Consider the following 27684-nt stretch of genomic DNA (forward strand, 5'->3'; position numbering starts at 1 on the left):
CAATGAAGTGACATTGGGCATATCAGCCACACCCAGGGCAGCCTCATGCTCAGGAGTATTGGCCAACAAATCCAGCTTCGTGCTGCTGTTAAGACATAAAACAAACAAGCAAAACCATGAAGTTCTGAGAGGAGGGAGGTGGTGGGGACTTGGGAGGACTTGGGGAAAGTAAGAGAATATGACCCAAATTTATTATATGAAATTACCAAAGAATACGTTTTTTAAAAAGAAAAGAAAATGCTTGTTCTCTTGTGCTGTGACTTTGTCCCCATTTACAAGCTACCGGGAGTATTGCTGTTTTAAGGGAAGGATGACCCACAGGGATGATGAGAAGGTCTAAAGGAAAACTTTAAACAATTTTATTTTTTAAAACTCTGAATTATATAGTTAAAGTTGAGACTCATCACCTCCGAAGCCTTTGCAAAGCTGATACCGTGTTTCCCGCAGTACTGCGAGCTCTGAGCAGAGATCTAAGGATTCCTTTTTAAAAGATTTTCTTCCTATTAAAACATCTTCTAAGACCAGCATTATCTGCTGTTCTGGTCCCCAATGGCCTGAGGCTCCTTTCTGTAGACCAGCAGGTAGATCAGGAAGGCCACACTCAGGAAAATAGCCACGCCCCGTCTCCAGCTCTTCCTGTAAGATTTCTGCCATTCCCACAGCCCAGTTAGCAGCGTGGTGCGCAGGGGCCTCTGCTTGCGTCTTGCCACCATCTCTGCCACCTTGATGACTTGGTCCTGGGGGCTAGAGTCCCGCAGGGTCCTCACCAGATCATACACTTCATTGGAGTAGTACGCGCCCCCGTGCTCCCTCACCAGGCCAGCGACCAGGCCCAGCAGCTCCTCAGCTTGTGCCTCGCGCTCGGGGCCAGTGGTTCGGTTGTTTAGGGCGCACACGCGGCCCCCGCACTCAGCCACCAGCTCCCGCAGCGCGCGATTGTCTGTGCATCGCACGTAATCCTGCAGAGACTCTCCTGCCAGGTCCTCCTTGCGAGTGAACACCACAACAGTCCGCGCCATCACCTTTTCCCCGAACACCCGCTTTACCCCGGCCAGCACCTGGCTGTCCTGAGTGGTGAAGCGACCCAGCTGGGTGACTAGCAGCAGCACGTGCGGCCCGGGCGAAGTCAGTAGGAAGCAGTGGGCTGTCTCCGAGTACGCAGGGTCCGTCTGTTTGACCTCAGAGCTGAAGATGTCCGGGGTGTCCACCACCTCTACATACCAGCTGGCCCATTTCCTGTTGGCCCAGGAGCAGGATCTGGTAACAGGCACAGCCCCCAGCTTGGATACAAAGCACGTCCGGCCCAGGATGGTGTTACCAGTGGCACTCTTGCCGGTCCCGGTCCTACCTACCAGGATGAGCCTCAGTGGGGGCCCCCTTGGGACCTGTGAATCCATCTCCAAGCCTGAGGGCCAGATAGGGCAACACTGAGTCAGTCACGGCTTTTCCCTGGGGCTTGTCTATGTTCTAACCTTCAACTCTAAAGGGAACAAACCGCCTGCCTGCTCCCCTTGGAAGCTGATGCTCCCATCTGCTCTGGGCTCTCAGAGCTCAGGCTCCTCCCGGTCTTTCCTCTCTGCCCTTGTATTCTCTGCACCTGTAGGTGCTCCCGCTGCCTTTCAGAAAGAGTCCATTATAACTCCTGGGTCTTCCAGGATCTCTGGTCCTGCACACAAAGGCCGACCTGATGCTGATTTGACCCTAATGTTCCCCCCACAGATGCTGGTCATCGAGCACAGGGAGCCCTCAGTCCCAGGCAAAGGTTGGATAGCAGCCCACCAAGTGCTTGTGTAAGGGCAGGAAGTGCTCAGGCTAGGGCACACCTCTCCTATGGAAGTGGAGACAATGTGGGCCTTTCCCCCGGCTGTTAGAGAGGAGAGTTCACCTGCTGCTTCCCTCTTTCTCCTCTCTTGTCTTAAGCTGGCTCCTTAAAGAGAAAGCCCCCCTTTGGATAATATTTTGTTACATTTTATCTATGGGGCACCTATCACTGTGTCCTATGGAAGCTAAAGGTCAAGTTTCAGGAGTTGGTTCCTGAAGAGTCCAAGAAATAAATGTGGATTCCAAAAATGAGGAATATATATATATATATATATATATATATATATATATATATATATATATATAGTTGCAAGTCTGGGAGAATGAGAACAGACTATCATCAGCAGCTTTTCCAGCAGATCAAGGATCATTCACTCACAGGGAGCTGTTTTCTCAGATGTTTGGGAAGCTTAGGTCATTTTACGACTGGCTGTTTCATTTACAAGACCAGAATGCCCCCCTATAAATTTAGAATGGTGTCCTGGCCAGTCCTGATAAACGACAGAGGTGAACTGAGCTAACCTTTAGGAGACAGAGATAAGGTGACCTTTGGGTCAGATACTGTCTCCGTTATGGACAACTGGCACCAGAGCAGGGTATTTTATGGGATACATCTGGTCAAGAGACTAGCTGACCGGACTAAGATCTCAGACCTCCTTATCACAGCTGTCAAATTGATGAAGTATACCTTGTGAGAAAACCTGGGAACAGACAAATGGGACTGTCCCCAAGATGACCCAAGCCCCTACCAATAGAATTACTGTTACTAAGCCCCCTCCCCATGTAACCTGTAAACCTATAAAAGCTGAATAAAGAGTTGGATCAGTGTGATCAGTTGGCGAGACCTGCTGATTCACCCACAGACGCCTGTGAAATTAATAAAATAACCTCATGCTAATTGCATCTGTTGGTTTGGGTCATCGAGTTAAGGGGGAAATCGCCACCCTTGAAAACGAGGGTCTTTTCATTTTGGAGGTCCCACCGAGATGCATTTTGAAGCCCCCCTACTCGATAACCCACTGAGCCAAACAGGAGGTAAGAGCCGGCCATATGTGTCTCTTTGTGTCCTTTACGTCTGTTAGTCTGTTATGTGGTTGTGACTTTTGAAGTCGTTTGTACGTACAAGCGCTCCGTAGGCTAGGTGAAGGAGGGAGCTGACGGGTTCCGTACTCCTCACTAGCCACCCTTGGCAGACGTGCCAAGGATGTCGGGAGCCCGACTTTTCGGGGCTCGATTCGTATCTGAGAGTGAACAGGCCACTCTATTGGAGAGCAAGGGAGATGTAGTCTTGCCTCCTCAGTCTGAGAGCAAGAGAGATGTAGTCTTGTCTTCTCAGTCTGAACTTTTGCTTTGGGCCGCGCGGCTTCTGGCCTGTGTCTATGTTGTGTCATGTCTTTGTTTTTTGTATATATGTTTGTACTCGAGTCTAAATCTGGTACCATAGGGCAGTAAGTAACCACCTCTCTGACCCTAACTCTAACTTTAGAGAAAAGCTACAGACCCAGCTGTGAAAATCCGATAAGCTGGCGGTCTGCCCCCTTTCCCCACCTCTATAGGCTGTGCCTCGCCAAGGCTGCGCTACTAAATCGCCCTGCTTCCTGACCGGCTCCGTCGTCCCCGCGCCCACCACCCGGCCTGGCGACGTAGCTCGGAGCCCCGGCCTCCCCCGCCAGCGCGCCGATGGGTGCCTGAGTGAGGCGGCTCGAGCCTTTCCGTATCAGCCGAGCGCGCCCCTTGTTGGGGAGGGGACAGCGGCGGTGGCTCTGCGAACCCCTACTGCCCCACCACCTTCCTCTGCTCGCGACTATGGCGTGCGCTGTGGCTCTCTGGGACTCGCCCTGGGACTGCTGCTGGCACTGGCGCCCAGCATTCTCCGGAGCTCAAGTCTCTGGGGGAGGGAGCGGAGCCGGGGCGGAACACCTGGCCCCAGCCAGGAGCAAACTTTGCTGCCGTCAGGCAGGGTAGAGGGGGGAAGGGGAGGACGGGGCCAAGTCGGAGGAGGGAGCACCGCAGCCCCAGCCTCTTTGCGCAAGTTCCCGTGCACCAAGCTGTTGGGTTCTCCAGGCCCGACCCTGCTGGCGTTCCCTGGCCCAGCAGCCGCCACTTCCGCTGTCACCACAGCGAAAAGGTAGGCACCGAGGAGGCTCACCAAGGGCGAGGAGCCCTCGTTGTAGGTGCAGGCGCCAGGATGCTCAAAGTTCTAGCATCATCGCCAGAGCCCAAGGTGCATAATTCTCCCCTTAGCGCTGGGGCGGGCACTGAGCCTCGGACTAGCCCCACTCCACAGGGGAGCTCACTCCACAGGGAGAGCCATCTTGGCTGTATTAAAACCAAACAAAGGCTTTGGCTGGAGCATCCAGGAGAGAGGAATGCTTGCCCCCTGAAGTCCCTGTGCTGAAAGTGACTCCCTTGCTCCAACATGTCTCCATTCTGACCTGGAGTCCACCAACACCGTGCAGGAGGACTGGGGGAAGGAGGGCTGCCTTAGATAATCCAGAATGCTCCCTCCCTCTATAGTCAATACCAAGGTCTTCCCAGCTCCTACTGACAGGTATGTCTTCAAGGGACTTCCTCTTCTACTTCTGCCCACTGCCCATGTGAAAAAGCTAGCATTTCTCAGCGCCACCTCAGCCAGGCCTGATGCTCCCCAATCCTTGGGCCTAGTGTGAGGACTCAAGAGATGCCTCCGTGGTGAACAATGTGATATCCCCGAGGAACTGAGTTGAGGCTTCCAGGTGGCCGACCAATCCTGACCTGACAAGTTCCCTAGAATGGATTCCTCATGGGGCCTCTCATGGTTTACTAGCTTTCCTCCCAGCCTATTGTGTGGGCTTGGACTTACTGTAGTATGTAGACACCAGCCAAGTCAGTCATTGACCATTCCCTCCCCAGTCTCTTTTTGGGGGTCTATGGGAATGTGCTAGCTAGAATGCTGGGGGTACTGAAGTAGGGTTATGGGAAGCTTATGACAGTACATCTAGGAGCTCACTGTGGATGGCTGAGGCTGGAGCCAGGTCCTGGAAGGATCCCCAGTGGGGTTCCCTGTGGGGTCTCCTTTCCAAAGATAAGGCTTGCTCACCCTGGAAACTAAGGTGCTAGGGAATGAATGGCAGCCTCCCTTCAGCAAATGCCATATAAAGCCTTGTGCCAAGGATTTATGGCCCTTGCCTGGGGGAGATAGCTGGTGCTAGCGCCAGGGTCATGGAACTAAGGCCTCCTGTGGAGACACACGTGCCAGCAAGATCCAAGCTGGTGCTAATTCCTCCCCACAAGACCCAGTATGCCTGGGAACCAGAAGTAGGTTGTTTCTCTGGAGTCAGATACCCTATTAGAAAGCAAAAGTCCCCTAAAGAGCCTGGACCTCTTCATTTTGACAGCCAGGACTGGGTATGACAGCAGATGAGAGATTGCAAGTAAAAGTAACCCTAAGGCGAATGTGGATTCAGGAACAGGTAGTAGGGCAAGCCAACATCAGAAGGGCCTCCCAGCCCTGATAGCATCTTTCTTCTAGGGATGCTTTGTTCCAGTCATAATGTGTTATGTCCAGGATAAAGCTTCTGGTTTAAAAATTTAAAAAGTTAAGCTGAGTCACTTAAAAAAAAGTGCTTATAAAAAAAAAAAAACTACAGATTATTGGTTTCTATAGCTCTTACTACGCAGTGTGTCCAGAGAAAAATAAATTCCCAGCTCTGTTTAGATGGATACAGAACTACACTGTCTTTAAGAACTATTGCTGTAAAAGCCCTGGCCGGAGCCAGGGCCATGTAAACAGCCTAGCTGAGCTTCTAAGTCAGCCTATGTTTAGATCTGAGTTTGGCACTTGACTGCTTGCAATGCTTGTGATAAGATGGGGGTTCTGAGTTGCCCCACATGGCAAAGATCAACTAGAGCTTCTCACCCCCCTACAGCCACAATGATGATGTTGCTAAATGATAAAATTGAGTTAAAATGATTCTTTTGATTCTTTATGTTTATGGCTATTTAAAAACATGATGTTTCTCATTTATTATTGATATAAAGGATGTACAATTTGGGTTGTTTTTAGGTTCTGTCTATGATGAAATAAGTTTGCTATGTAAAATAGGCTCAAAAGGGATATTGCTACGTTTTTAAGGTAATATGTTACCTAATTCTGAAAATTCGCCATACTAATGTTCAAAGTATATATCATTATGTACTAATGTTCAAAGTAGCTGTATCAGTTTGCATTTTTACCAGCAATGGAGGATTTTTATCCCACATTCTCGTAAATGAAAATTGTCAAACAATATTTTTAATCTTGGTCATTTTTATAAGGATAAGATAAAATCTCAAAGTTGTTTGATTTGTATTTCCCCAATAATTAAGGATATTATATTCAAGCAAATTTTAAATACCTTTTAATTATTTTAAGTTCATTTGTTGAGAGTTTACTGTCTTGGTCTGTAACATAATTTTATTAGAATATTTGTTTTTATGAGGATTAAGCTTCTAAGTTCCTTATATGATTTTAAAATATTGATAAAGATACCTTCTTGTTCTACAGGCTGATATTATGTTCTGTTAATTATACCCTTTGCTATACCAAAAAGCTTCTTAGTTCCGGAGATCTCATTTATTGATTGTTTTTCTCAATGTCTATGCCACTGAGGCTGTGCTTAAAATTGTATTTAAAATCTTTTTCTTCTATGAGGTTCAATATTGTTGGGTTTATGTTAAGGTCTTTGATTCGTTTGGATTTCAGCTTTGTGCATAGAGGTAAATATGGATCTATTTTCTTCTTCTACATGATGATGTCTAATTAATTCTTAAAGGGAAAAACTGACAGTCATAACAGCCGGGCTCATGACAAAAGAGGAGGGGCTGCAAGGCACCCCACTAATTTGGCCAAGGTAAGAGAGGTTCTCCAGGGTCCAGTTAAAAATCTGTGTTCCTTAAATGATTAATAAAAGTTTACAGACATTTTACCCAACCTCTGAAGGTCAACAGACAGCGGTAGCCATGGCCTTCATAGAACAGTTAGTATCAGATATAGATACCTTACAAAATTTGGGGAGACAGAGAAAATATTAAACTAGAGACAGAGAAAGTAAAAAAAAATGGCAGGACTCAGACAGATAGGGAGACTGGGCAACAGAAGATTAAAGACAAATAAAGACGGACAGAGGCACCCCTTGGACAGAGGCCAATGTGCTTATAAAAAGAAAAGGACATCAGATACCTCTATAGATCTTCTAAGGGACACAAGAACTGAGTACTCTTTAAAAAAATGGTTAAAACAACCATCGAACAAACTGGACATCTTACGAACTATAAATTTAAAAAAGGACAAATAAATGACTCTTTCCTCCCTGGTCACCCCTGAATATATGATCAAAGCCTTTTGTTGACCAAACAAGGGAGTTCTGCTTTCCCTGCTGTTCTCAGTTTTGCAGGAGACTGCTTGTCTGCTTCTGCCACGCCCTCCTCACCTAGGATGACCACCTCCCCCTGCCATCACCATCGGAGAAATCCTCACCTACCAACTGCCTTGGTGCCACACTTGCCCTGAAGCCGGCATGAGCCCTGGCTGCTCACCCTGCAGTCTTGCTCCCCTCACCCATGTCAGACGGTGATAGAGCGCTCACGATGCTACTACAGGTGCCTTCCTTCACCGGCTGCTGCTCCTGTGCCCTGCTCACGTCGATGGACTATGGATCCTACCAGCATCTACAGAAAGGACAGGTGGCTGGCAGAGCGGCAGGCTGAGCTGTGCCAGGCAGAGCCGGAAATGATGGCGAAGCTCTCCTGGGGCACAAGGCTGGGAGTCCTAGCTGAGCAGGTATACAAAACTGAAGGTAAGCAGAAGGCGGGGGCAGCAGTGACGGACAGAAAGCAAATGATCTGGGCCAATAGCCTCCCTGAAGGGATGTCGGCAGGCCCAGAAAGCTGAACTTATGACTTTGGTACAAGTTCTATGATGGCAGAGAAAGAAGATAGCCATCATACATTGACCAGGACTGAGACCGCCAATGTAATGGCTAAGAAGATCATAAAAATCTCCCCGAGGTTTGGGATGCCCAAGGTAATCATGTACAATAATAGACCTGCCTCTATTGCCCAGGTAAGTCATTGGGGATCAATTGGAAATAGTGCTTACCAACTCCAAAGCTCAGGTCAGATAGATAGAATAAATAAAATTCTAAAAATATTTTTTTACAAATTAACATAATTGGCCCTGGAGACCGGCAAAAAATGACTGGACAGACCTCCCTCCCCCTGTCCTGTTCTGGGTTCAAAACACCCAGGACTACATGGATTAACCCCTTTTGAGATCCTGTACGGAGGTCCTCCTCCAGCCATAACTTTCTTTGATTCTGATATTGCTGATTATGCCACCTCCCCTACCCTACAGACCCTCCAGTTGGTGCAGCAAGAAATCTAAAAGCCCCCGACAGCTGCCCACCAGGACTCAGATCGGGTTCCTGTCACCCCTCACCCCTTCAAGATAGGCGACAGCGTTTGGGTCCGGAGACATCAGACAAAAACTTTGAAACCACGGTGAAAAGGTCCATGCACTGTACTCCTGACCACCCCAACTGCTCTGAAGGTGGACGGAATTGCTGCCTGGATCCACGCATCGCACGTCAAAGCACCTCATCGACAATCCGGATCCAGGATCACTATGAAAGCTCCAGTGCACCCAAAACCCGCTAAAGATAAGACTTGTCAGGGCTTAATATTGATCACAACCCTGGCCCTCCTTGCCCTAGATGCCAGGGTCTCGGGGAGCCCTCACATACCAAAAAAACTTACTTGGCAAGTGTTCTCCCAATTGGGGGACATGGTCTGGTCTGTCACTGGCCTTCACCCTCCAGGGCCTGGTGGCCTAGTCTTAGCCCTGATTTTTGCCAGCTGGCCGCGGCGCTTGAGACATGGGGCATAGCTGTTTTTAAATATGATCAGCTAACACTTAATATGGAACAACCTCAGGAGGCGATGGGATAGAAGGCTGTTCCAATCTTATTAGGCGACTTCTTCTTGCTCCACTTGATTTTTATGTCTGCCCCTGGGATGGGAGAAATCAGGCTACTGCCCACCGATGTGGAGGCCCTGGGGAATATTTTTGTGCTGCCTGGGGATGCGAAACCACAGGTGATGCGTATGGGAACCCATCCTCCTCCTGGGATAAGATTATAGTCCGCCGTGGATAAAAAAAGCCTCCCCCCCTTGAGAAAATACTAAAAACAGGGAACTGCAGGCAAGGAACAGGTGAATGGTCCTGCACCTCGGGATACTGTTTACCCCTTAACATTTCTTTTACTCCCCAAGGATAAAGGGACCACCTCGCCTCCTAATGCTGGGGAGAGATTGTACGATCTGATAGAGGGAGCATACTCGGCCATTAACTTCACTCAGCTGGAGTTAACACAAGCCTGCTGGCTCTGCCTGGCCCCTAGTCCCCCTTATTATGAAGAAATAGCCATAATTGGAAATATAACTTATGCTAACAGCATCCCAGAGGTCTGCAAGCATCAGAACATACACAAGTTAACCCTCCCTCAAATAGAAGGACAAGGAACATGCTTAGTAAGTGTGCCCCAAGCCTATCAGCCTTTTTATAACCACACACTGACATTCCCCAAGGAAAACTATTACCTGCTCCCCCCTCCAGGGACATTGTGGGCTTGTAATCCGGGCCTAACTCCGTGTGTGTCAACCCAGGTCTTTGACCAAATTGCAGACTATTGTATACTGGCACAGATACTGCCCCACATTATCTATCATGCCCCAGAGACTGTTATGGACTTTTATGAAGGCAGTTCCTGCTCCAAAAGGGAACCCATTACGTTGACCTTGGCTATGCTGCTGGGGGTAGGAGGGGTTGCTGCAGGAATAGGAACAGGGGCTGCTGCACTGGTACAAGGCAACAAGCTGGCCTACCTTCAGGACATCGTTAGTGCAGATCTGCAGGCCCTTAAAAACTCCCATCTCCCTGTTAGAAAACTCTCTTACTTCCCTGTCTGAAGTGGTTCTACAAAACAGGAGGGGACTAGATCTGCTGTTCCTTAAAGAAGGGGGCTTATGTGTGGCCCTTAAGGAAAAATGTTGTTTCTATGCAGACCATTCTGGAGTCATCCAGGATTCCATGGCTAAGCTTAGGGAGTGTCTCAAACAGAGACGCAGAGAATATAAAACACAACAGGGCTGGTTTGAAGGATGGTTTTATAGATCTCCTTGGTTGACCACTTTAATCTCCACAATTATGGGACCCCTTATAATTTTGCTCTTGATTCTGACCTTTGGACCTTGTATCCTTAATAGGCTAGTTCAGTTCATGAAAGACAGATTATCTGTAATATAGACTATGGTTCTGGCCCAGCAACTAACCCAACCAGGGAACAAGAACAATGGGTTTAAAAATCTATTCCCAAAAAAAAAAAAAAAAAAAAAAAAAAAAAAAAAAAAAAAAAAAAAAAGGGAGAAATGAAGAGTCCAAGAAATAAATGTGGATTCCAAAAATGAGGAATATATATATATATATATATATATATATATATATATATATATATAGTTGCAAGTCTGGGAGAATGAGAACAGACTATCATCAGCAGCTTTTCCAGCAGATCAAGGATCATTCACTCACAGGGAGCTGTTTTCTCAGATGTTTGGGAAGCTTAGGTCATTTTACGACTGGCTGTTTCATTTACAAGACCAGAATGCCCCCCTATAAATTTAGAATGGTGTCCTGGCCAGTCCTGATAAACGACAGAGGTGAACTGAGCTAACCTTTAGGAGACAGAGATAAGGTGACCTTTGGGTCAGATACTGTCTCCGTTATGGACAACTGGCACCAGAGCAGGGTATTTTATGGGATACATCTGGTCAAGAGACTAGCTGACCGGACTAAGATCTCAGACCTCCTTATCACAGCTGTCAAATTGATGAAGTATACCTTGTGAGAAAACCTGGGAACAGACAAATGGGACTGTCCCCAAGATGACCCAAGCCCCTACCAATAGAATTACTGTTACTAAGCCCCCTCCCCATGTAACCTGTAAACCTATAAAAGCTGAATAAAGAGTTGGATCAGTGTGATCAGTTGGCGAGACCTGCTGATTCACCCACAGACGCCTGTGAAATTAATAAAATAACCTCATGCTAATTGCATCTGTTGGTTTGGGTCATCGAGTTAAGGGGGAAATCGCCACCCTTGAAAACGAGGGTCTTTTCAGTTCCCTCCTTGCATCAGTGGGCTCAGGGGTTGAAGTCAACCAGTCTTGGCTGCTTGTGCCTTTACCCACAGTCATCTCCCCGACCCCCCCAAAAGTACTAAATACGCAGTTAGCCCTCTATTCTAACACTGGAGACCTGGTGAGTGAGGCTCACTCTAGTCCTGGGTTTCCCATCCTCTGTGTCGTTTTTGTGGAGACCAGAGTAGGTTTAGGATCCTCCTTTGTGCTGTGGGAACCAGTGACGGGGAAGGGGGGGGGTCAAAGCTGTGAGCTTCTCTCAGCAGGGCAGGTGCAGGGACACAGTCAAATGGGTCCTGCTGTGTCATCCCAGGGACTTCCAGATCCGAGGATGCTCCACCCACTTCCTACCCTTTAGTGCCCACACCAGCTGGGATGCATCAAGAGAAGGGCTGTTAGTTACCATAGGTGCTTTCCTCGTCTCTTGCCGTCTTCCTTCCTCCCATGCTTCTCAGGACTCTCAGTCACGATTTACTCACTCATGCGCTCATTCCTGCAGACGGGCAAAACCAGCCACAATGTCAGGCTAAGTCTAAAGAGCAGGGGACACTGCAATGCAAAGCAAGGCTTTAGGGGCCAGGTGAGCAGAGACATGGTGGGTGCCTTTCGTCACCACAGGAAAATCTGCTGTTCCTTCTTATCGAGAGCATCTGGATTTTTGAAGAATAGTTTCTGGGGGGACCAGAAAGACGGCTGCAGTGCTAGCTTGACAACCTGAGCTTGCTCTCCTGAGCCCAGTAAAGATGAATGGAGAGAACCAGCTCCACGAAGTTGTCTTATGAGTTTCTGAGCCCTTTTCTTTAAGCAACTTCCCTTCCACCAAAGAAGTTCTGACTGTACAGTTATTTGATACACAAGCACGCTCTGGTTATGTGTGCTTGGTACCAGAAGTCCCTAAGCACAAAGCACAGTGTCCCCTCAGTCTGCTGCTCCAGCCTCATTTCCAGTGGGCAGGCCTCAGTCTCTCCAGCCCTCTCGGGCTTTTCTCTGGCGAGAGTTCTTCTCCCACATTCTTGTCTGAGTGCTTATCTGCATTCCTCCATCATTTCAGGCCTTTGTCAGCGAGCTGCTTGGCCAGCAAGGAGACCTGATTGGCTACCAGAAGATCCATCATTCATTGGAGTGAGTGAGTGGCTGAACCACGGCAGCAGCCGGGAGAAGGACCACAGACATTCCCCAACCACCCCCTACACTTCCTGGTCTTCCTGCAGGGGCTATTTTCCCCCCCGGATACTGCCTCTCTCTTCCTGTCCCTTCCCAGCTTGCACCCAGAACACCCCCCCTCATCCTCCCGTCTTCAGGGCCATAAAATCCAACAGCTCAGCCTGTTTGGGGCACTGGGAGCAGGTATTGAGTGCACCCAGAGGGGTGGGAGTTCCTTTGTTTCAATAGCCTGCCTGCAGCAAGGTAGGCCTTTTGCTTGTGAGCTGCCTGGCCAGCAAGGAGAATTGAACTTCTAAAAGAAGACCCATAGGGGATTATTCGGAGGAAGAAATGGGCAGGCGCCAATGCAAGAATTCCTCCAACAATTTGAAAAACAACATGAAAGCACCAGAACCCAGCGAACTTAACAACAGGAGGACCTCCATCATTTCAGAATCTGTCTCTTTGTCTCCACTAGGGGTGATGGGTTTCCTCCCACATTCCCCACTGTGGGCACCACACACACAGAGAGAAGGAAGATGTTAACTCAACACCCTGTCTCCAGAGAGGGGCTTTAGGAATAGGTTGGGTTAACACCTCTTCCCTCTCCCCAAAGCCTTTAGTAGAACTGTGTGGTTCTGTGTCTCTGTTCTGGGTGCGGGAATCAGCAAATTCCCACAAATGATGCAGAAATGAAGAAGCAGCCACAAGACTGAGAACAGCGAACAAGACTTCTGCAGGAGCTCGAAGACCTTGTCGTGGGGGGAAATGAGGAAGGGTGTGCATGGACTCAGGGAAGGCCAGGGCAGGCCCCCAGGACTCCCCGGAGCTCAGAGTAGAAGCCAATGGTATTTTCAATGTTTTTTAAGAGAAAAGCAAACACTGAATGAAATCTTGGGTGACTAATGGCTTTTATTATCTGGGAATATAAAGCAAGAACAGAGAGCTCGGGAGTTATCTAGTTTCTTTCTTGCCTTGGTGTTTCTCGGAAATACTTAGGTATTCCCCTGGACATCGCATCTCTTGGGCCCGTCCTCGGTGGTTCTGCTAGAACACGCGGATCGTTCCTCATGGGGGTTAATCCACACCCAGCGTTTGAAAACGAGTTATTTCTCCAACTCTTCACTATAGACATGAAAAACTGTGAGGTCCCTATAGCTGGAGCGGGACAAACCAATCAGGAAGCAAAGGTTTAAATGACAGGTGGGGGCAGGGTTTGATGGCCAAGTTTCATTCCTCCGAGGTGTGTTAGAGCCCCCCCCCCCACGCACACGCATACAGGTGTGAGAATAAGAGACTTCAGAGGGGCGCAGACTTGGCACATCAAGACTGGCCTTGAAGGCATGGTTTATAGAGACAGAGCATCTTCTGCATTTGTTGAATGTGCAGTTTGAGGAATGGTATCTTCTAAACCACGCTTTGCTCCTGGAATGGGGTCTAGAAGAGGCTTCTCTTACCGCATGAAAGAAGTTTGGGAAGAGACAAGATCTGCCCATCAAGAATTTGTGTACTCCTAAGACTTCCTCCAAACTTGCTCAAGTTGAAACCCAGACCACCCCACAGGCGCCTGGACACCTGCTCTTGCCTGCGCCGCATGCACTTGCATGGTATGCTCCTGCGTAGTGCTTTGTAAAATGCCGGTGTGTAAGCAGCAGACACTGCTCTCAGCCCAGCCCCCTCTCCACCCTGGCTCACAGGCTCAAGCTCACCTTTCTTGTTGACAGACTTTAAAGTGACCCAGAGAAGCCACAGAGAACTCCTGCTTTCCCTTCAGCCATGAGTAAAGAGGTCTCTTGGTGCTGAGGGCGGAGCAGAGAGGAAGTCACTAGGCGCCCTGGGTCCCTGAGATCAGGAAACCCAGAGAAAGGCCGGATGATGACGGCTTAAAGAGACAGAGACATTTGCCATGCAGCTGTGGTCTTGGCATTTCCATATAGAATCAAGCACTGTGACCAAGGGGTGTCTGTGTCCAGCGGGGTCCGTAGCATCAAACATGGTGCCAGAGCCAAGGGGGGGGGGGAAGGAAGATCTAGGACTCCGAGGTCTCACTCTGTCCTAGACTTGGTTACTGCTAATCTTCAGTTCTCTTTTGCTCTTTAACGATTTCTCTTACATGAATTAGATTCCAGGTTGAGACAGGAGGATGACAAATCTAAAGGCATTCTAGGGTACTTAAAAACACCCCCCCCTACTTGCCAAGTGTGGTGGTGCATGGCTTACTTACTCTCAACACTTGGGAGTAGAGGCAGGTGGATCTCTGTGATTTTGAGGTCAGCCTGGTCTACAAAGCAAGTTCCAGGTCAGCCAGGGCTACACAGAGAAACCATATCTCAAAAAACAAAACCAAACCAAAACAAAACAAAAGACCCTCATATCAAAAAAGACAAAACACCAAAGACTAGGGGTGTAACTCATTGATAGAGCATTTACCTAGAATACCCAAGGTCCTGGGTTCTATACCCAGTACTTAAGTAAACAAAAAAGAGAAATTAAAAAAAAAAAAAAGAATACCTAATATCACTGAGGCTGATGTTGGCTATTAGTGATTAATTTTTAAATCTGTGCATGCAGACTTCATTCCTATTTCACTAAGTAAACACTTTTTATTCAGAGGTGTGAGCTATTTTTAAATATGTTTTAATTGTGATTGGAATAATTACATAATTTTTTCTTTTGCTCTATTAGTATTGCAAACTATGCTGTTTCTATATGTGTATCTGTGTGTGTATGTATCCTTGTGTATGTGTGCATGTGTGTGAGCATGTGTGCATGTGTGCATGCGTGTAAAGACTGGGCACCAAGGCTTGTGGGCTATTGAGGTGGGAGACAGAGCAGTGGTGAAAGGAGCCACTAGGGAGTCATCTTGAGATTTGTGGATGGGAAGGGAAGGAAAGAACAGGATTGGGCAAAGACAAGTTAGACTGAGACACAGTTACAACAAATGGTGACTCCACAAGGCACTCTACAGTTTGCACTGATCTTGAGACTGAAGAAGAGGGGACTGGATTTTATAACTCTGTCAGCTGGTTATTAAATGTAAACCTCCCCTGGAGAAAACACTTACCTAGAGGTGTCTCTCTTCAGCAGATGCAACCTCTGGGCAAGGGCAATAGCCAGACACTGGGGACTGCCAGCTGACCAGCTGGAGGGAAAGCCAGTCTCTGGGCTGTTCCTATAGGGTGGGCATGCTGACTTTTCTCTTGTTCCACCCTTTGAGCTGAAATGAGTCAGCAGGGCCTGCTGTGAACTACTGATTCACAACAGTTCATTTTATTCTTGTGGTGTAGAGCAATTCTGGGAAATGATTCAGACCACAGACATATTAATATACTATTGACAACCGTCTTGTGGTTTCTTGCACAGCCCTTGTTTGTGAAGAATTTCTGCTTTATCGCGCATTCTGCAATGATAGCAGCATTCCCAGGGCTCGTGAGGCTCCGATGTTTGGTTGTGCAGCTGGAGTGACAGGGAGACTATGCTCTACAGTTTAGTTCAGATGATTAACTATTGCCTGTATGTGGCCGGTAGCCACCATTTGAGCAGCAGTTATATTTATTTTTCAGGGCTGGGGATTGAACCCTGAGTCTAGCACATGCATGCTAGGCAATGGCTGTTGCAGTAAACTGTATCTCTGGCCCTTTTTACCTCTCATTTGAAGACAATGTCTCACTGAGTTGCCCAACCCAGCCTTGAATTTGCTCTGTAGCTGAGGCATGCCTTAAACCTGCCATCTGCCTGCCTCAGCCTCTCCAGCTAACTGGTATCACAGTCCTGCATTACAGGCCTCCAGGCTTGGTTAAGGCATACTTTTTAGCAAAATGATACAGAATACTGTAGGAGGGAAGAGGCACAGGTAAAGATGTGATAAAAATTGCAAAGCAAAAAGAACAAACGGATTTAATATTTTTAAAAATCCCAAGCTGTGGTGGAGAGATGCGTTACTAAGCTCCCTTGTAAGCTTCATTAGCCTGCTGTCCTTTGGGGAGGTTTAGACGTGGCATACTTTGTGAGGATTATGAGTTAAGAGGGTATTTAATCTGAACACACCCTGAAAATATCCAGACTCTCACAATAAGATCAATTGCTATCAGTTGCTCTCCCCACACCCACTCTTCCAGAAGAAACGCCACAGCAGCCAGCTGGCGGTGCTCTCCAGAGAAGGCGGCTCTGTGGCCTCTGATGGGAAGAGGACTCAGAATGCACACAGCCACCCCCTGCTTCTTCTGCAGAGGCTGCTTCATGTCACTTTGCTCTGAATCCTGAGACTTTGCATGCTGGGAAGTAAAGCGGTTTTGCTGTGAACGGACAGCATATTGCTGGCTGTCAGAGTTTCACAGGAGAGACAGGTGCAGAGTCCACACTCCCAGAGGCAGTTGTGAGAGCGCAGTGATGTCACTGAGAGGCGGGTGCTGCCAGCACAGGAAGCACAAAGATGTGTCTCTTGTGAGTTTTCCATCTCTGATGTCGGGTGTCGGTCACTGTCCTTTTCTTGAGGGTAAGGGTCATGATGTAAAGACAGTGGCCACTTCCTTGGATCAGCTCATGGACAAAGCTTGGCCAGGGACAGTGCCATGTCCTGCTCCAGTGTGCCATTCTCACGCTGCACAGACAGCCATCTCCTCCTCACCCTAAACCTCCTTTAAATGCATGCTCAGGAGTGGATGAACACATATTAGGTGGTCCTTTTTATTTGTGAGTTAGGGGCTGGAAAGATGGCTCACAATTAAGAGCACTTGTTACTCTTGCAGAGGTGTGGGTTCATTTCCAAACATCCACATAATGGCTCAGATCATTTAAAACTAACTATTCATAACGCAGTTCCAGGGGATGCACTGTCCTCTTCTGACCTCTTCACTCTCCTGCCATCTGCCCTCTTCTGACTGCTTCCCTCTCCTGACCTCTGACCTCCACCCTCTCCTGCCCTCTGCCCTCTTCTGACCTCCACCATCTCCTGACCTCTGCCCTCTCCTGACCTCTGACCTCCATGGGCACCAGGCTTGCATGTGGTACACATATATACATGAAGACAAAAACACTCAAACACATTTTAAAAGTCTTTATTTGTGAGTTAATGTGATGTCATTCTTCATAAGAACCCACTCTCATATTGAATCTATTTTCTGGATGCTTGCAGAGGTGTAGTAGCAAAGATGAAGGCATTTAAGCCATCACCCACTGCAGGCAAACTTACAAGGTCAGTGCTCATCCAATGGAGATAAGTGGTAAACAGTTAGATTGGCATCTAATTGCCTTACACTTTATAGAAACCCTTGATAATTGCCTTATACTTTATAGAAACCCTTGCTATATTGTTAGTTGCTTGAGACCGATTTAGAGAAGTTTGGGTGGAATTATTAGGGCTTTGCAAAGGCTGGGAAATGCAATGATGGCCTCCTTCCTTGAGACTACAATGTAGGTCTTCTCAGTCTGGAGTTTTGCTATGTAGCTTTATGTTGGAAGTGTTCTATTCAGAACAAGGGATCACCTAGTGTGAACGACGGTGTAGTGGGAATGGAGCAGGTTTGGTGGGAGCTGTGGATGGGTCAGGGCTTCTGTCCGCAGGGCTTGCAGACAAGTCCTTAAAGGCACATGTGAGGTGGTGCCTCTTACAGTCCCATCTTAGCACATTTAGAGCCCCTACTTCAGCGAGTGGACATGGCAGAGCTGCTATGACAACGCAATGGGCTACTAAAATGAAGTCTCCGTGCGTCTGTGAACTCAGGGCTGACACAGAATTCGCCTCTTCCCTGTTATTAGCTGGGTAATGAACAGAGCCGACCAACGCTGCCTTTAGACTTTACAATGCTCTGGTGGTCTTGGGGAAGCAAACTCACCAGGGGAGGAGTGCTGCCACCTTGGAAAGGTGTGAAAGAGTCCACTCCTGTCTTCACAAGTGCACCTCGGTGCTGTGGATTAATCCTCTGTATACCTGAGTATGTATTACTGTCATTGGTTAATAAAGAACTGACTGGCTGATAGTCAGGTGGGAATTCTAGGTGAGACAACCAAACTAGGAGAATGATGGGAAGAGGGTAGAATCAGAGGAGACACCAGCCAGCCATGGAGGAAGCAGGGTGTGTAGAAAATGAGGTAACAAGTCATAAGTCACGTGGCAAAGCATAGATATGAAATGTCTAATTTAATTTAAGTGTAAGAGTTAGCTAGTAACAAGCTTGAGCTATCAGCCATGCAGTTGTAATTTATATTAAGTCTCCGAATCAATTATCTGGGGAACAGCTGTCCATTATTTGGGAACTGGAAGGTGAGATGGAAACTCCACCCAGACCTCAGAGAACCTAGAAACAGGTGACAGCCACAGGCTCAAACATGTCCCCTTATTTAGCTGTCTCTACTATCTGTGGTTGTTTGGACCACTCTAGCTGTACATTCTGGGCTTTGCTAGAACTCCTGATACAGAAAACCATGAATGTCATAAAAGTATTGCATTCCTCAGATTTTAGAGTGACTTTCAATGGAGGAACAGGCGACGCAGCTGCCTAAATTGACTTCCTCAGGGAGAACCAGTTAACAACTGATGCAGGCACTGACAAGAGTGGAAGGCATCGCTGCACTGCTTACAATAAAAACATCAGCAAAGTGCATCTCACTACTCTTGCTGATGTTAGCTTCTCCCAAATCCCTGCTCACCATTTTATCTTTAACAATAGGTGAAATTTTCATTGTGATTTTCACACAGATTGCTCAACGTGGAAATAGTGAGTAGTTTCAATATGCTCAGAACAATGTCTATTGATGTCCATCTTTTGCATTTCTGACAGTTTCTCAGTTGCGCTGTTGGTTATTTTGGTGTTGGTTTGTTAAGGTACATTTTTTTGGTTCAAATGGTGGACAGCTTGTCTTGTCCCCTTGAATTTAGAAAACAAACTTCTAGGTTCTTCCACTGCTAGCTTATTATAACTAGTACCTAGAAGAACGTCAATAGTGGCTGTGGCAGCGGCCTTTACCGTCTTCCTGTGTCCATGGCATGACATCAATGTTTCTTAATAAACAAGATGGCGACTGTGGTTGAGATGGAAAACTTTGCTACAGGCAGGAGGGTAGTGGTTTATCAGGGTTTTAGCTTCTTTAACTACTGTCTGGCAGCTGAGGAGGTGGTCAGTCTGCACTACTTCACGGCTCTGGAATGCTTTAAGTTATATGGAAATATTTTCAAATATTGAATCTTGTTTGCCCCCATAAGACATCTCAGTCGTTTAAGACTCTGCCAGATTCCGTTGGTTGTTAGTTTATTTAGTTTTTGGCAATGATATTAATAAGTGATCTTGTCTACTAGTATAGAGCAATTCTCTACTTTTTAAAAATTCTATTGATTATTGTAATGTGTTTGGTGTTTTGCCTGTATGTTTGTGCTCCGCATGCATACAGTACCCATGGATGCCGGAAAAGGGCATCAGATCCCCAGAACCCGAGTTGTAAATGGTTGTGAGCTGCCATGTGGGTGCTAGGAATTGAGGTCCTTCACAGGAACATTAGGTGTTTTTAGCAGCTGAGCCATCTCTCCTGTCCCCAGTTCCTCTCTTCTCTGATCACCTTAGTTGCATCTGAACCTGTTTTAGGAAAGCATAGATTTCATTTCATGTCTAGATATCTCAACCGTGGTACTTTTCTGACTGTTCCTCCACCCTGGAAGGATTCTGCTGCCATCTTTTCAGAAAGTAAGACTTTCTTATCACAACCTCGCCCCTCTGTCTTTCTCGACTAGGCATACCATTGAAGAGACTTCACCATGGTGAATGTAATTAGGAAGAATTCCGGGGTGCGCTGGGAGTTACAGGGGCTCCACTGATGGTGGTGGAAGTGAAAACACTTCTAAGGAGAGATAATATTGTTTGCAGTGAAGCTGAAGAATTAACAGTGAGTAGGGAAAGGGATTAGATGTGTTTCCTAGGAAGAAGCAGAGCATACCCCAAGAGAAGTGGCAGCAAGACACTCTCAGGTCGTCAAAGGAGTCAAAGGGCAGCGAGATCTATAGGCGGATGGCAGACATGGAGCTGGCTTCGGTCAGACAGGTCCTGACATTTTTCTTATTGAAAATAAAAAATCACCTCAGGGTTTGTCACGTCCCCTCCCCTCACTGTGCTTCGCAGAAACTGGTTTCTGATTCCCTTACTGGGACCCTCCTCCCCTTCTCGGCTTCTTCACCCACATCCTCAGTGCATGTGAACAGGTGATTGTGGTCAAGTGAGCAGAGGAGCCTTAGCTGAGACCTCTGAGGATGCTCAGGGGCTTCTCGCCTGCTCTTTCCTCTGTTCAGAAGCGCATCAACAACCACCGCTTCCTCCCCAAACAAGCTGTGGAAGCCCCTTCTATTTTGACTTCTTGTCCTTCCTGAGTTCAACTACATTGTACAATGAACTCTATGGCAAGGTAACTAGTTGGTCACACGTGAAAAGTAACTGTTTCCGGTTCTATGTGTGAATAAGACCGAAGATGGTGGCTACAAAGTCCTCATGGATGGGAGAGAACTGTCCTTTTCTGTGTGAGCAGGGGGCAAAAATCCCAGCCACTCACTGGCCTCAAGTTCCTGAGTAAACATTTTCCATGAGCGATGACAGACAAAGCAAGAATAAAGCTCGAGTAGGGACTGCGAGAAAACTCAGAGCAGCTGAGTAAAACGAAAGCAAACTGACCGAGGCTTCAGGGACTCAAGTCCCTAAATGGTGGGCGTTGCTGGAGTCCTGCTGAGACGACCCAGGGCCTGTTACTCCTGGAAACACAGCACCATGTGAAAGAGATGAGATCTGCACGCCTAACACTAAGAGCCTGGGCTTGCATACCACCTACTTAAGATGCGGGGCTCAAATAGAACACTCCAAAATAAAAACGCGTGGGAGATAATCGTTTCTTTGGAAAGTGTGTAATTCTATTCTTGTCTTTCGCCAACAATTACTGATGGCCTTGTTTTCATATTCTAATCGATCTTCACAAAGGGCACAGAAACTGAGCAAATACTGAAAGAAAATTCTAGACACAACTGTGCCATCCCATCTGGAAGACCAAAACCCCAGATTCACAGAGCAGTGGGCACCTAACACCCTCTAGTCAAGTGGGATGTGGTATTCATTCAAGCATTGACCCTCAGACAGGAGGTCCGGGGCAGTTTCTCACAGCAGGTGTGGGGAGATGCTTCCTCCTCTCTCCTTATCCTTGTGAACCAACCCAAAACTATGCTCTGTGTGTCAGTAACTCATTTCCTGTGGGGACAGAAGCTCTACGGAGTTAAGATTAACCAACCCTGGGTGAGTGAGTCCAAAGAGTTACAAAAGAAAGCATGGAGATGATTCCTAGGGGAGACAGTGATGTGTGACGGTCAGAGTGGTTAAGAATTTGATTCTGAAATCCAGAACAAATGTGTCTGTGCCGTCCTAACACCATAGATTCTCCTTTAACAATAAAATCAGAATTACAAACTGATAAAGGACTATATTTTGGCTTTTCTGTTAGTCTGATAAACATCTCACAGAAGCAACTTAAAGGGGTGGTGTTTATTTTGGGTCATGGCTGCAGAGGATTTCAGTCCATCAGAGCGGGAAAGGCAGGGCAGGCTGGCATAGGGAGCAGTGTGTATTCCGGGTCATGGCTACAGAGGATTTCAGTCCATCAGAGCGGGGAAGGCAGGACAGGCACAGGGAGCTGAGTGCAGAGTGTGCGACCCGGTCTGGGAGCCTGACACTGAGTTTTCACTGTGGCTCAGTGAATTCCTGGTTCTGCTATCTCTGAGTTTGCTGGTGGCTGTAGGAATGGGACAGCAGGGAGGATGGGAGGGAGGGAGATGTAGAAATGCTTAGAATGGATGAAAAATACACAGACTACTTACGAAAAATATGCCACACTTTCAAAAGAATTTTCTTAATTCCTTCCACAATCTGGCTGAGTATGCTATTCTCTGCTTCTTGTCTTATCTTTTGGTCGTATTTTTCCCTAATTGCCTGTACCATCTCCTCTTTTTCCTGAGCACTAAGTTTCCCGAGAGCGCACTTTTCCTCTACTATTCTAATTTCATTCCGTTTTTGCTCAGTGTAAAGTCGCCTCAGGAGCGCTACTTGGTTCTCCAGCCTTTTCTCTGCATCCTTGTAGATGGCATCAGAGAAGTAGACGCCGCCATTGCTCTGCACCATGGCTTCCACCAGCTCCACCAGCTCCTGCACCTGCGTTTCCTGCTCAGCCTTCCCTGCTCTGTTGTTGATGGCCAGGCAGCGGTCGCCACACTCCTTGATGATGCTTTTTAGGTTTGTATCTGAACTCTCTAGGAAGTCCTTTAGGCTCTGGTCCTCCAGCTCGTCTTTGCGGGTGAACAAGACAACCATGTACTTCATGGCTGCCTCCCCAAAGATAGCCTTGATCCTAATGACAGTTTCTTGCTCTTCCTCAGTGTAGCGACCCAGCCGCAGTACCAGGATGATGGCGTGAGGCCCAGGGCAAGACTGGAGGACACACTTGCTGATTTCAATGCAGGTGGTTTCCAGCTTGACCTTGGTGTCAAAGAGCCCTGGGGTGTCAACAAGCAGAAGTTCTCTCTCCTTCCACTTGCGGGATGCTTTCTGACAGGTCTTAGTGACAGCATGGGGTGCGATTCTAGAATCAAATTTCCTTTGCCCCAGGATAGTGTTTGCTGTGGCACTTTTCCCACTCCCTGTCTTCCCTACCAGAACAATCCTCAGAGAGTTGTCACTGGGCTCAGCCATGATCTTCTTAGAAGGTTCTGGACTCCAGGGGTCTTGAGTACATGTCAAAGGGAAGAAAATAGTTTAGATAAACTGGAAGCCACACTGACCCTTCCGACCTTTTGATCTTTCCCATCTGCAAAGGTTCTCATACCCAGGGGCAATCGCAGATACCTGTGGGGTTTAGCAACACAAAGTGTTTGGAGTCGACTAGCTCGGGACTGTAGGTGACCATCCCACTCTAAGGAGAAAACAGAGACGCTAATGTCTGGATTTTAAATCACAAGTGTAAATGTGCAGAAATATGCCCTTTCAGGTTTGAACCACATGGATGCAGACAGTGAGAGAGTCCAGGGAACCATGAGATACGTTCCAAATTACCTCTTAGGCTCCTCATCAAAATTCTCAGCTTCCTATAGTGTCTCAGAATAATTTTATTAGTCACATAGAGCCTTGAGTGACTGGAGAATTCCAATGCTATTCTACTCTCCAGAACCCAGGGAAGGAAAGAGCTTCCACATGCTTTCTGGGAGGCAAAGGAAACTCACAATGATTGAGGAAAAATGCAATAAATCTCACATACAATTATCGTTGCCCAATCCTAATAGAATATTAGCAAGATAGAATCCCGTGGAATTTATAAACATGGCACATTATGGCAAAGCGGGGTTTCCGTAGAGTGCCTGGGCTCAGGAAGAGGAAGTTATTACCAAAACCCACAGCCCGAGTTCACACTGTGGGACACTGGAGGAAATGTGGGCGGACGCAAGCTTCCCATGTGTTTATCCTTCTCTCTCTGTCTCCGTCTCATCCACCGAGTCCCCACGCTAGCAGGTTAGTGGGGAAAATCTTTTCTGCTAGAGTCCAGAAGTTTCTACCTCACTTTCCCTAAGTATCTGAAGAATTAGACAACTCGGAGAGAACGAGAACCAGAGAGACATTTGCACTATCCACTGGAAAACTGCAGATAAAATACTCTATCAAATATTAGGCTGTACCCAGCAATCTGTTCCTTGCAGGTATATGGATCAGCATACAAAAAGTAGCATTGAACAAATGCCTAAATAATTTACAAATATAATGAATAACAATATCATTAAAAAGTACAAAAGTTAAAGTCAACCCTGAGCACTAGAAATTATATAAATACAGTACTCAGATATGAAATTCTCAGAGAATTAAACACACGCGCACATACAAAGATAGGAAAAGTGAGAGGCCGGTGGGATACCAGAGTGTCTTTCCTGATTCTGCCTGCTAAGCCAGAGCAGTAAAAACAAGCCCATCAAGAGACCTGATCTTGGTATCTAAGGTCCACCACTTAGGAAAGGTCCCTAGACAACGGTAAGTCCAGCATATATTTCTCATCCCCACATTTAGCGGAAGTCTGGATTACGCAGCACGTTCTGTTGGTACAGGTGTGGGGAGGGCAGAAACTGTCAGACAGCAGATGGGAAAGCTAAGCCGCACAGGCCTGTGAAAGACCATCACTGAAGGATTTGCCCAGGGTACCACAATATCAAATGTGAGGATGCACCCAAGGACACGCTGAGAACAACACAGAGAGAAGTGTGCAGAGCCTCGCTCGTGGGAGTGATAGCTATAAAAGGCAAAGCAAAGAATGATCCCATTTGCCCTGACTAGGAGACTGGTGGACCAACGCACACGCACACCGAGGATGTGCTCTGTCCCATGGGACGTCACAGAGCAACTGCCCAGGACCCGGAGGTGGGGAAATGGGCCCCTCACCTTCTCTGTGCGTGTGTACTATTCTCTCTAGTAAAGAGTTATGGGTGTGTGTGCATTTTCCAAGCACAGTTCACTACGCACTGCTCCACCCATGTGCACACTTCGTGGGAGTCTGGATGGGGAATCGATTTCTTTCCTGGTTCTATAGGTAAGAAAACTGTTGTTCCAACATGCCCAACACCTGCCATAGGTCCCCATACTCACTCTGTCCAGGGCAGGCACTGAAGGCCAAGACCCTCTGACTCCACCAAACTCCCTCATAACCGGGCCCTAAGCAATTGCTTCCTGGGTCATCCTCAGGTCATGGTTCTAAAAGCTGGTGGACATCACACCAGATGTGCCACCAGGAACAAGAGGGGTGAGAACAGCCCTCCCTCTAGGAAGAGGAGCTGCGCACAAGTCTACCCTAGGGATGCCAGGTGAGAGCCACCCATCTCTCTGTTGCTTTTCATACTAACAAGCCAAGCTTGGGAGACAGAAACACTCATCTCAAAACTTTCTAAAATGCTTCTAGGAAGACCCCAAGAACCCGAAGCTCAGAAGTGAACAGAGAAAGTGCCTCGAAGACTGCAGAGAGAGAGCAGGGCCTAGACCACTCTGGAGAACCCTAAACCCTTTGAGATGCAGTTCCCTCCCCTTGTGAAGGGCCTGTGCAAGCAACCCATAAGGCTGGCTCCAGGACTCCACGGGGCAAGTTCTGGAAAGGTCGCCTGCGGTGCTGAGTGTGGCCACCACTCAAGACTGAGGCACTTGCTGTGTAAGGCTGTTTGTATGAAGAAAATTCGCGAAGGGCAGAAACCATAGCTCAGCGGCACGGCATTGGCCCAGCGTGTGCATGGCCCTTTGTTAGATTCCCCAGCACCGTGAAAGAGGACCCAGACCACAAACACTGCAGCTCCCAGGCTCAGTCAGAACTACAGGCACCCTGGTCCTTCAGCACAGCCTGTCCTGTTCTAGAGCTCACACCCTCCACCCCAGCCCCCATACTTTCAGGGTCATGGCCTCTTTCCTGAGAAGCACAAGGTGGACCCAGACGTGGAGTCAGCAACAGGATTTCAATCTTGCCCACTTTGATGTCCCTCTGACAGTCATTGGTGCACTGAGATTTGGATGTGGGCAACTGAAGGGAGTTAGGGCACATTCACACTTGGTGACCTGCCTCTTAGTTCTGAAGATCTGCCTCAGGGGCAACAGTGACATCTTAAGGAAAAGTGATGGGTTTTCAGGCAACCGCATCTAACGACATGGGTAGAAACCACCTATCAAGCAAGTCTTTCTTGTTAGTCATGAGATGATGAACCGCATACTAGGCAGTCTCGGTATCCTTCCAGGGCCTCTCAACCTCACACTGAGTGCCTGGGCTGCACCATGGCCATCACACCCAGTCCCCGCCCCACGTGCTCTGTGTTCTCCATCCACCCGGCTCACCTTCTCCTGCAGGACTGTTGAGTTCCCACACGTCCTCAAGGAAGCTGGCTGCACGGCCACTCCTGCTGCAGTCCTGCAAACCCTGAGCGTAAAAGCTGGAGGGGTGGGGCCAGGGCAACAGGTTTCAGTCTGAAGAACAGAGGAAACAGCTCTGTGCTGTGGTTGAACCTTCAGCTTAGGGCTAGGTGAATCTCTTCCTTTCGTATTTGCTGTGATAGCGAGTCACAACCAGGGATTATGTTTGGCGCTGGCTCTGAAGACCCAGTTCAGGGGTCCACATGCAGCCTAGGACATTTTATCGTCTGCTGCAGGACTGCATGCTGCTCTTTGCATAAGTGTGACCCTGATCTCCAAACAGAGAGGACTGCTAACAACTGACAGGGCTCAGATGAGTGCCCACCAGCCCTAGCCACACTTGAGGTTCACTCTGATCTGAGCAGTAACCTCCTGAAAGGTCACCCTCCATGCTCGGGTAGCTCCTAATCATTGATTGGTCAGGATGGAGATGGAAAGGCACTTCCTTTAGTGCCCGTTTGAGACAGGGCAGAGTTGCACCTAAGCTCCCAAGCTCCAACTGAACTGACTCTCTGGGTCTTCTTGGCACTAATCACAGCCTGGTGTTTTCTATTTACTTCAGTGCCCTAAAGTGTTGGCCCTAGAAGCCACCATCAGTCCATTGGCACCTACCTATCTCCATGTAACTATCTGTTACATGTGTTAGGATGTGTACTCATCCTAGGAGCTCCAGAAAGTTCTATTTAACCATCTCATCTGAGCTGAGGGCTCAGTTTGGGGGAGGGTCCAGGCTTAACTTTTACTCAGGTTGTGGTACTTGAGGCAGTCCAGGGTGACACCAGTGATTACATCTTGCAGTGTAATTACTTTAGTCTTTTGAGAAGCTGGCTCTGTTTGTGGATTACATAAATCTCTACACAACAACTAGCTTGCTATCCTTGTTTATTTATGATAGGTGTGTACCCAGAGGTAGAGCAGCCAGAAGGCTACGTGTGTGGCTATTCCTGGATAGATAGGAACAAAAGCTTTATTCGCCCCAAACAGGGCACCAATGACAGATCACAGAAAGAATTCCAATCACAGCTCTTAGTGAAGCAGTAAGTTTATCAGGGTCCCTTACAGGAGGATGGGCAAGGACTGACCTACAGGAGTATAGATGACTCAAAAGCAGTTGCCTCACTGAAAAAGCCCATCCCATCATGGGGTGGCTTTCTTGACTCATGAAAGCTGCATTCCTAAGGCTCTCTGAAAAATTTTTCATCAATCCCTCAGAAAAGTTTGCTCTTTCCAGAGACTATTGTGGACAGCACAACCTTGAGTGGACCTCCAGAAGTCTTGTTAGTTTCAGGATCTTCCTGTGTCTTGTGAGTTGTTTTGTTGTTGTTTGTTTGTTTTACTTCCTAGATCTTATCATCATCTCTCCTCCTTCCCTATGGAAATGTTTCAATTCAGAGGAAATTGTTACATCACAGAGGTTAAAACTCTGACAAGACCAGAAGCCAGGCTAAGAGGAAAAGGAAAACTTGTTCTTGTGGAAGAACTTGCTCTAGGGAGAACATTCTCAGCTCCCAAAGCTACCTTAGTACTTTCTGGGGACACACTCCCAATGACTTAAAAATCCCCCATGGCAG

General features: G+C 47.6%; 2 protein-coding genes across 2 annotated transcripts; both read right to left on the reverse strand.

The window, feature by feature from the left end:
• Positions 1 to 337: 337 nt before the first annotated feature.
• LOC119808204 (GTPase IMAP family member 1-like) lies at positions 338 to 13988 on the reverse strand. Its single transcript, XM_038320605.2, has 3 exons — positions 13886 to 13988; positions 11437 to 11526; positions 338 to 1405 (listed from the first exon to the last, which is right to left on the reverse strand). The coding sequence occupies exons 2-3, from the start codon at positions 11477 to 11479 to the stop codon at positions 528 to 530; spliced, it is 921 nt and encodes a 306-aa protein (XP_038176533.1). The 5' UTR covers positions 11480 to 11526; positions 13886 to 13988; the 3' UTR covers positions 338 to 527.
• Positions 13989 to 21818: 7830 nt separating this feature from the next.
• On the reverse strand, positions 21819 to 26120 carry LOC119808248 (GTPase IMAP family member 7-like). The gene is made up of 2 exons (XM_038320672.1): positions 26039 to 26120; positions 21819 to 22914 (listed from the first exon to the last, which is right to left on the reverse strand). The coding sequence occupies exon 2, from the start codon at positions 22880 to 22882 to the stop codon at positions 22007 to 22009; it is 876 nt and encodes a 291-aa protein (XP_038176600.1). The 5' UTR covers positions 22883 to 22914; positions 26039 to 26120; the 3' UTR covers positions 21819 to 22006.
• Between the last annotated feature and the right edge of the window lie 1564 nt (positions 26121 to 27684).

This window comes from Arvicola amphibius, chromosome 2 (assembly GCF_903992535.2).
Source record: "Arvicola amphibius chromosome 2, mArvAmp1.2, whole genome shotgun sequence".
In the NCBI taxonomy this organism is placed as follows: Eukaryota; Metazoa; Chordata; class Mammalia; order Rodentia; family Cricetidae; genus Arvicola; species Arvicola amphibius.

What these genes read in the sequence shown, in the direction of transcription:
- LOC119808204 (XM_038320605.2), bottom strand. Translation starts at nt 11,479, where the DNA reads ATGGGAGGAAGGAAGACGGCAAGAGACGAGGAAAGCACCTATG. An exon ending in AGACGAGGAAAGCACCTATG is followed by an intron (nt 1,406 to 11,436) that starts GTAACTAACAGC and finishes TCTGGCCCTCAG; the next exon opens with GCTTGGAGATGGATTCACAG.
- LOC119808248 (XM_038320672.1), bottom strand. Translation starts at nt 22,882, where the DNA reads ATGGCTGAGCCCAGTGACAACTCTCTGAGGATTGTTCTGGTAGGGAAG.